Source organism: Buceros rhinoceros, unplaced genomic scaffold, assembly GCF_000710305.1.
Source record: "Buceros rhinoceros silvestris isolate BGI_N320 unplaced genomic scaffold, ASM71030v1 scaffold1534, whole genome shotgun sequence".
NCBI classification, from domain to species: Eukaryota; Metazoa; Chordata; class Aves; order Bucerotiformes; family Bucerotidae; genus Buceros; species Buceros rhinoceros.
Window position 1 is genome coordinate 57,201 of NW_010408578.1, and position 10,292 is coordinate 67,492.

At 35.5% G+C, this 10,292-nt stretch overlaps 1 protein-coding gene across 1 annotated transcript in view; it reads right to left on the bottom strand.

The window, feature by feature from the left end:
• CERKL (ceramide kinase-like) overlaps positions 1 to 7,926 on the bottom strand; it is a 45,581-nt gene extending 37,655 nt beyond the window's left edge. The window contains exon 1 of the mRNA XM_010134890.1: positions 7,828 to 7,926. Within this exon, the coding sequence (XP_010133192.1) occupies positions 7,828 to 7,926 (99 nt within the window). The remainder of the gene's footprint in view (positions 1 to 7,827) is intronic.
• Positions 7,927 to 10,292: the final 2,366 nt, after the last annotated feature.

The following is a 10,292-nucleotide window of genomic DNA, read 5'->3' on the forward strand; positions in this document are numbered from 1 at the left end:
GCAGGAAGTCAACATGGCTTGAGCCAATCTGCTGTGCATTTTCACTTCCAACTGCTAATTCCCCAAAGATCACACAAACACAGATCAACAAGAGTCAGCAAGAACTGGGAAAGATGCACAATGATTTCTCTTAATTTTTTAGAGCTCTGTTTACATCTTATCAATAAAAAACAATTAAGTCTCAGAATACAACTCCACTTTATAAACCCTTATCAGCACGTTAAGTCGGTTTCACTGGATCCAAAGTTACATGATATTTTCATACAGCAGTAAAAGGCATTATTGACTATTCCAGCTTAGAGAAGTCATCAGGTTTTAAACTACTATCATAGACACCTAGTTCTAAAAATAAGATCATTATGAAGAATAACTGATATATCAAAAATATAATATTCTTGATCAAATCCGTACTTCAGGCTCCAATTTTTCAACTCAATCTTAACCCCCAAAAAAACCCCAAAAAAACAAATCCAAAACCAAAACAAACAAAAACCCCTCAGTAATTTTCCAAAGCAAATCCCAGATCATGGGATAGAGGTTTATACTGGAAAACAGAAAAGGAATTATTTTATTTCTCTGTTTAGTAATTCTTACAAGTGATTTTTTTTAAAGACAAGATGTGATAAGTACAACAATATAAAACCGGTTTTAGCAGTGTTGCGTTAGTTTCAATACATTCTACAAAAAGTGAATTTCATTCTTTGCTCAGGGTATTTATTGACAATTTTACTATATTCACAACATCAATAAACAGATCTAAACCTGCAACCTCGTACCTTCCACTCTCTTGTCTTTCTCCATGTTTCAGATGGCTCTTTCCGCCAAGAACCCTTGACCAGCTGATTCCAATTCCTGTTCTCCACCATATCTTTCACAAACTAACCCTCTTTCTTCTGAACATCCTCAAACTGTGAGACTCTTACACATACAGGCCCCTGTGCTCAGTGTCATAGCATCACAGCAACTGCAGGAAGAACAGCTTCAAGGGACATTTGGCGTAATCCTTGAAGTTCTGAGTCAGAACATACTCAAGGACTTAAACACTTGGTTATGTTTCACTACACCTTTAAAAAACGGCAACAGGCAAATTTCTGACAAAAAAAAAACACAAAAAACCCAACCACCACTGCCAAGCTGCCTAGTTCTGGCTGAGCTAAAATGGAAGCTGATGCTGGCAACTGGCAGACCAAACATGGGAACAGTTCAATTAACCCCATACCACAAGGGCAGAGTTGAGTACAGTTCAGAGGACATCTTTGCTGGAGCTCATTTACCCTGGAGAGTAGCCAGACCTGGAGACTTCCCCTCTGAGCATGACTAGATATCAGAAGTGATACTTGCACCCAGCATCCCGGGCCTCTGTGATGCCCAGCAGGCCACAGACAAGGCCCTTCTTCTTGTGATGAGGCTCATTAGACATCTATCCATCTAGCTTTCCTTGGTGTCTTGTTCCATCTCTGTTTTAGAGCAGTGAAATGCATTGTTTATTAATTACAGACTAACAGCAAAACTTTGTCAAAAAACGTAACAAAATTGGTAGTCTGAAAAGAAGCCCAATAGCTTCCTGAATAAATACCTCCACAGAAAAGTGTGAAGCATTTGAGGATGCATTTGAGGCAAAGACTTTGGTTTTTAATAGTTAAACTTTCTAATTAGCATCACACCAAGAAAGAGGTCACTGAAAATAAACTTACTATAGAAAGCTCTATATGTTAAGAGTATGGCCCACATACTGTCTAATTTAGTCATATGATTAGAAAAGTAGCAGCAAACCTTTTATTAAGTTCCTTTGGAGCTTTTCATGTAATAAGTGAAAGGAGTTAAGTAACAAACTTCAGAGTAACCACAGGGCAAAACCCACCAATTATTTCCATCATTTTGTAAAACCCCTGCAAACACAAGCATCAGATTAAAGACTAGTCTTACTCAGACCAACAAATACAACCATCATATAATGGGATCCTTTTAAAGAGAGAAAATTCTGAAATAAAACAGAAGACTGGGATCTACTGTCTTACATGATTTAATACAATGGGCTAGCAGAGCTGAAAGATACTCAAGAATCCCCAAAAGGAAACATGAGTTTAATCCTACATTCCTTAGAAAAAAAAAATCTCACACACACACTGTTTTGTACCTAATAATTTATGTCATAATCATGACAATTATTTCTCTTATTTCAGAAAAATAAGGGGACATGGAGAATCAAATAGTCTTATACAGCCATATGATGTCACTGATTTTGACTGACTACGAGCTAATAATTAGTTCTGCTTGGACTCTTCGTGGCACGAGATTTGCTTCAGCCTCAAATACAGATTTACAAACCATCCCTGCTTCTAAATATCAGTCTCCCACTTTCAGGGAACTCGACATGCCTCAAACACCTGAATTTTGGTCTTTTCAGGAAACGATTTTCAAGCAAACATTTTCTTCAGGAAAAAAGAACAGACACATCACATTCTAAAGAGAGGACAATTTCCTTCTGTAAGCTATTAGTGATTCATGTGCATTAGCAATTCATGCTTTTAGGTATTGAAGCATAGCTATCAGCTGCTAGATAAGCTCATCCTTGAACTTCTCATTGAATAACAGCTACACATGTGGCTTTATCCTCATTGATCTTTGGTCTATTTTTTTTTTTTAGGAGCTTTCTTCATAAGCTCAGCCATCCTTTGTATCATTCTATCTGCACCTTTTACACTAGCCCAAGGGTAAGAGATGGCGACAGCACCACCAGAGTCCTCTGTCAAGCATAAAACCCTTCCCTTACCCCAATCCTCTTCAACTCAGTTGTCACATAGGAATAGGAAGAATGTAAGTTACACCACTTTGCCTGCAGGGATGAATGAATCCTGTTTTGCTCACGTACACAACACTTGTAACAGACTTAAGAGAAAAGCAACACAAAATCCCACAGAATTATGTTAGACAATCGTTAAAACTTACATGGGGCTTCCCCCCCTTCCTCTTAAGGGAACTGTTCATTTTCCTCTAATTTTGTAAAAATCTTTTGGCATATTAAAAGTATACTTTATACTACGTGATAGATGTATAGCACAGAAATTACTTAACACAATGCAAAATTTAAGGTATACTTAGTCAATTGCACAGTGTATTAATTACCCATCATGTAAAGAGAAAGCTTACAAAATGCAATACTCCAGAAGCTTTCTGGTATTACAATTATTGCTGTTATTATATGGCATTGACTATATTTGCAGTGGTGCATAATCCTGTGACAAAGGAAATTACATTAACACACATTCATCAATCTTAAATTTTTGTTTGTAGCTTAACACTATGGCAAAGCTCTCACAAAAGATTTGATACCAATATGATGTGACACAACTGAACCAAACCTTAATTTCACTCACAGTAAGAAATCACAGGATTAAGTAACACTGTGCAGTCTTTTAGAAAAGTTTATTGCTTCCAGATGGATGCAAGTTTCCTTTCAGCACTGATCATATCTTCTGTACACAGGGTGCCAATGTTACTATAAATATAGACAAAAGCAGTTATAAAGATAAATTATTAAAATATTGACATAAACAGGCTCATACAATACTGCTTCTCTCCACAAAGTAAAGGCAACTACATTAGTGATGTGTATCACAAATGTGCAATATAAAAACACGTACATCCTTTTTAGAAATTACAGCCCACATATGAACAAACACAAATTTACAAGGTATCCATAAAATCACTTCTAATTCGAACTGCGTGCTCTTTGCCCCATGTTGTGTCGTGCCATGTGTTTCACTGCATGGTGCATACTACCAAGATGTCCACCTGTGCCCGTGTAGCTGCACAGCAAGTGAAGTACATGCTTACTTCATTTAGCAGCAGAACTGTTGAATAAACACTGCAATGCACTTACACTGAAATAAAACTGTAAATATTAAACATTAAAGCTAATATCAAGTTGAAAACATTTACAAAAGACATTGATAAAGTGTATCAACAGCTCTACAAAATGCTTTCCACAAAAAAAAAATCCTGAAGAATATCTGATTAGACTATAAGAAAACTATATATAATGCTATTTTGGAAATCAAAATACACTCAAAAATTATCAGGTAAAGACAATACCTTGAGTTCTTTTGATATTTTAGGTTGTTATACAGTTCAGGAATTATAAGAATAAATGGTAATAAGCCATTTAAAATACATTATTTGAAATTTTCATGAGATTCTCAAAAATTGAAAGATCTCCATCTTGGTTTTTGTGTAATAACCAGTGCACAAAATAGAATAAGTTAAAGCACTTTTAAAGAACATGCAAAATCCATAAAATGTTTTGTGAACAAAATTTCAGCATTACGTACCATGAAATTAAGAATTAACTATTGGCATAGAAATAATTTCCACTTTCACGTCAAACTACATTATGATACTAAGTTACATGCAGAAACCTACCTACTTTCAGACAGGCATACCAACTGCTTCAAAAAAGAGCCACTAGTCAAAAAAACACCACCAAAAATCCCACCCCAGAACTTGCCATGATGCACACTTTGCATCCTTGCATGCATCTATAGCCTCAAACAAGCAGTTTCCTATCTATTTTAAGCAAATTCCTTGACATCTCCCATCTATTCCTCTTAACTCCAACATGGTATAACTGTAGGTACACACCACATTTACGTATCTATTCTCTAATCACAGGCTATTCCTAATCCTTGTACTAAGCAGTACTAAAATCAAGCAGAAAGACTACTGACGTAAAAAAAGCCAGTTCCAGATGACTTCTCTCTGTTGGAGAAATGCACATCAGATGACCAAGCTACAATTCAAACCTCAACATACATATGAATTTTTACTTCCCAAACTTGTAAATGCTAACATTATACCAAATGTACACATATGTACAGGGATTACCACTATGAGGTTGAAGTAAATATATTGCTTGCAGATCCAAAGAATTTTATTCACAGCATAAAGGCTCTGAATATGGCTGCAGGATCAGAGAGTGATCCATATTCAAAGCACTCATACAGCAACACAGAGATGCATCTTCAAACTCTCCAGCAGGCACTTGTACTTTTGCTACATGCATTTTTGTTACTATACTATCTAAATTTTCCTTTATCACAATATCAGACTATCTTGCTCACTTAAAAGTAAATTTAGCAAATCTTAGTTTCTACACAAATCCAGCCACACATTACAAGCCAGAAACTAATCACTGACTTAGCCTTATAGTGAACCAGTGCAAGAAAATTATCATCACTTATATTCACAAATTAATTACTATAGATACCGTGACACACATCTTTAAGCTGGTGACATAACAAATGGATGTTTTACACTGAGGGGCGTCTACTCTGTGAACTTCAGAAATCTTCTGAATGAGATTTATGGAAAAAAATACAAGCTAAGCATACTCAAGCTGCACTTTTTCCTAATCTGAGGATGATGAAACTAATTACCCTTCTGGAATGGTTTGTAATGGTTTCATACTCATATCCTGTACAAGTTTAGCTATGGTATTTGCAATTTAACTTCTCCATAATCAAAATAAAACCCCTCAATACTACAGTAATTATAAACATCCATATGAGCAATATTTTCAAGGCAGTTATGGCTAAGAAATACAGGTTTCCTATACAGTCTGCTACTCTATTGTAATTCTAAACAACATTTAATAAAATTAACCTCTTGATATTTTGTCAGACAGTGAACACACATTCTTTAAACAATATTTATCCACCAATAAAAATCAGTACCTTGCAAATGGAAGGCTAGGTGAACTGAAATTCAAATTCTACCAAGAAAGCTTGCACAGTAGTGCAAATACAGATGGATTTGGATCTAGATGACTGATGTGTGTGCTTTTAGATAAAATATCATTTAAATATAATTTAATAGGTTTCTGGTATGTAAGACCAGCAATGCAAGGTCAGAGCAAAATCCATCTGTCCCAGTATCTTATGTCAAACCCTAGCCATAAGCAGATGCTAAGAGAAGGAATAAAGCAAGCATTTATTCTGTTTTCCACTAATACGTTCCCACTCCCCACCTGTTTTCATTTGGGACACCCTGAACTGACTGCAGTTTCTACACATTTAATAGCACTCAAATGAGGCCTCCCACCTCCAGCTGAATCCACAAAATCTTTTAGCATTAACAGTAAGTTCTGCAGTTGTTCTACTTGCTGCACCATTATTTCTTTTGTTTTGAGCCCATTTCTTCTTAGCCTTATTAGATGCACCATATTTCTTACGCTGGAAGATAGAAAGCCATTGCCATCTACTCTTCCCAGGCCCCATCTCAACCGTCTCCCTTTCAGACCAAAAAGTATTGGTCTAGTCCATCACTCCTGTCCAGGAGCCATTCCTTACCTTTAATCATGGTCACTCCCTGAACCTTCTCCAGTCCCACATCATCTTTGTTGAGAACACCAGAACTGCACATAGTATTCACGACATGGTTAAATAACCATTGGTTTATAGAGCATACAAACATCTAGTTTAGTCTCTGTTTATGTTCTAATGAATCTAAATATAATCCCAACAACTGTTTAAGTGACAAATGACATTTTTCACACAATAAACCTGTGATCATACACATTAGGAATGGTCTAGCTACAGCTTCTGATCTTGATCCCAAGCAGATGGAAATCTAATAAGAGATCAATACATTACACTATGCTTAATTATACCAACTCTTGGACTCGCTGTCCCATTGCCTAGCCAAATCTGTAAACGGCCATGCCTTTGTCAGTTTTGTCCTACAGCACAGGTTCAATCTCACAATGCATTTCCACTTCTATTTTAACAGACCCCAAACAAATTCAGCACTTCTGCTTTTCTAGGATAACCATGCCATCTTTTCTCTCCCAGATCACATTGTTAATATACCAAAGGCACTATGAGCTTTTCAGGCAGCCTTCACTCCATGAATGACACAGAGAAAACAAACATTAGGAACATAAAACAAAAAGAAACATATTTAAGAACAGCTTTCTTTTCTGAAAGTTCATTTTATTAGCTTGCTCCTGCATACAAACTAATATTGCTAAACTGTTAAACTTGTAAATTTAAAAAGCGGTAACTGCTTTAAGCAAGACTAAAAAGCATATATGTATAAATTACCTTGTAAGTTCAGTGCTGAATTTCTATGCATACGTTTCACAATACGTTTCCATAAAACAAGTGAGACCTTAGGGATAAAATTTTCAAACACACCACCTACTTGTTTCCACCATATTTTAAATAATTAACTCCTCAACAAATGTGATCTAAGAAAAAAAAAGAAAGCTTTTTAATTAAGTTTTAATTTGTACTACATTAAAAAAACCCTACAGACATTATCAGGTACTCTTTTCTTCTGCTAAGCATTGTTTTCTAATGCAACTGTAGTTATTACTTCTCCATCTCAGAAAAAACTCTGGAGGATATTCTCAGTTTAATCACAGCCTTGTTTAATGAGTATGTTGCAGTCAAGTGACCAAGAAACATTACATTTCACATGAAATATTCAGAAGCATTCTTTTTCCTTTAACAGAAATAATACTAAGTTAAAAGTAGAGACCTATATACAACCTTTTCCCCAATTATTCTAACATATCAATACATTTAGGTTTACCCTGCAATGTGTCAACTGCAGAATTTAGTAAATGAGACCACAAATCTGTTCAAAGTGTGACATCAACATGCATTACCACTATCTACAGCCATCTAACTGTTACTGTATTATTCACTGGTGCTATGACAATTTTGACCTGTAACTAATAACCTCACCCCCAGCTACACTATGTAGATGTGACAGAGCAGGCCTTTGCGAAGCCCAAAACCATCCGAGTGTGAAGTCTTTCCGTACCTTTCTTGACAGAGCTGTTTGACGAGTCTCCAGAAGACTCTGCAACAAACAGTGTACCAGGGAGAGGACTTGGACGGGAGCAATCTCATTTTGAACCATCTTCGGAACAGATAAACCAGGCAAAGATGTGCTGTTTTCAGATTTAAGTTTTTCTTGTTTACTTTTAGCAACTCATTTACAAGAATTTTCACTTAAATTAGAATAACATGGGCTTTTTTTTTTAAAGCCATTTTCCTACAACATTATTTTAGAGTGAGAATACTTATCCTACTTCTACTATGCTGTACAAAAAAATACAGAAAAATAGAAAGACTATTTTAAGCATCTGACAAATAGTGGGGGTTTAATAGAATGATGAGCATTTAATTACTCAAACTCAGAACATTGTCTGCAAAACAGCACCATATTTAGCTGTAAGTATTTACTGTTGTTACCCTTAACTTGATAATTTGTATGTCAAATTTTGTTTTTCCAAGACTGTCTGCACTGTGTAAAGATCCGTTTCTAGGATACGTGTAACAGTGCAGTACATAACATCTGTTGCTTTGCCTTTCCCCAGCTTCACAAAGCAGACTTTCCGATATTGACCCCAGCGTATGGACTGACACAGGAGATACGTAGTCACAGTGCAAATAAACCGACAACCACAGCAATTACTCTGTACTGAAAAGCACGTAAGTAGCTACCATCTTACACAGCCTAAACAGACAAAAGCCAGGAAATTCAATTTTGGCACTGAATTCTGTTCGTGATCTCACCATGTCTTTAAAATTGCAACACACAGGCAAGAGACAACCACATGCTAGATTAGAGAACTGTTTGAAGTAAACCAACTTACTGCACGTGGTTTTGTCAGAGCTTTAATATATTCCTACATCTACAACTAAATAAGAAGCCATGGGAAGAAGGAAGTTGCACCAGATCTTAAACATAAGAAGCAAAATTTTCTTTCATCCAATACCTTACAGAAAGGCTACCATGCATCAAGGCTCACATGAAAATTAAGACCTACAATTTTTTTTAAACACCTTTTATCTGTTTGTTTGAATAAATGTATTTATCTGTGTCTGTTACCACTGACAGACCATGAGAGAAAATAGCAGCTTCTATACCACTAGTGAGGAAAATTAATTGTTCCTTGTAAAATAAAGACAATGGTTGGCCTGAAAAATTATTTTTAATTCTTATACAAGTTATCCTGGGATCATTGGAATAATTCATGATCTGCTCCAGTTTCAGAGCTCAAATTCTACAAAAAACAAGCATTGTGGCTTACAATCATTATACAGATTCTCCAAATTAATTATGGCTTGAAGCATTTCCTTGGGTTTGCAACTTAAGGGCTTACATATTCGTTGCATCAATCTCAAAGCTGCTAAGAGCTATGTTGTCACTGACAGATAGACATAAAGAGCTCGACATGCTGTGCTTTTGTTTAATTTCTAACATTCATAAAATAACATTCCATATTTGGCATTTACAATAGACACTATGCTGAAATATTTTACAATATTCAGCTGTAATGACAAACGTAAATCACATAAAAAACATTTTCTAATGTTTTAATAATCAAGTACCCATCCATCAAATTGAGGATATTCTTTAATTTTAAAAAGAAACAAACTAGAAAAATTTGGGGAAGGAGTAAAACCAGAAGCACCCTCTCAGTCTCTACATAAACATTTTTGAACACTTCTACCTACAAGCATGATAAAGATACAAATACAGCTCAAGGCTTCAAACAAATGGACTCATCTCCAAGCACCAAACACATTCCCAAAAGATAACCTCAGCTAGTAATATTTTACACCATAAACAAGCCACTCCTGATAACTACCTAAATAATGGAGACTGAGATGTTGAGTGAAACACAGTTTATTGATTCTTCTCCAGAGAAGAGCTAGTAATATTGGTAATTCTAGTACCACAAAACTTCCAGATTTATGGGACATTTCTTGTTGCTCCACTGAACTTAAGTTGAGGAGGGGATTTTGACTCCATGAGGAAACACAGTGGAAAACAGTTACCTTGAAATATTACAGGAAGCAAGATGTTGTCATTCAATAGTACATTTTTAATCTGCATACCATACTTTGATAATAACAAAATACACATTCACGCACATGCATTTTAAATTAATTCACTGAATTTCTTTCCTTTAGCAGCATTGTCACCAAAAAATACAAACTCGATTACTTTTAACTTCAAAATGACCTTTGAAATCAATGCAGTTTGGAGTAAAAAGGTATAACTAGATGACAACACGTATCAATAAATGAAGCTAAAGAAATACTGGAAGCCTAATTATTTTTCAAAATATTAAGTATCATGCATGCTTAAATACACATTTGACTCCTAAAACCCATGAACAGCACGTTATGAAAGTAATTGCTATCTCTATACAAGCATATATTATATGTTGGAAACAAAATAATTAGCCGCTTTACAAATTACCAAAAAACACC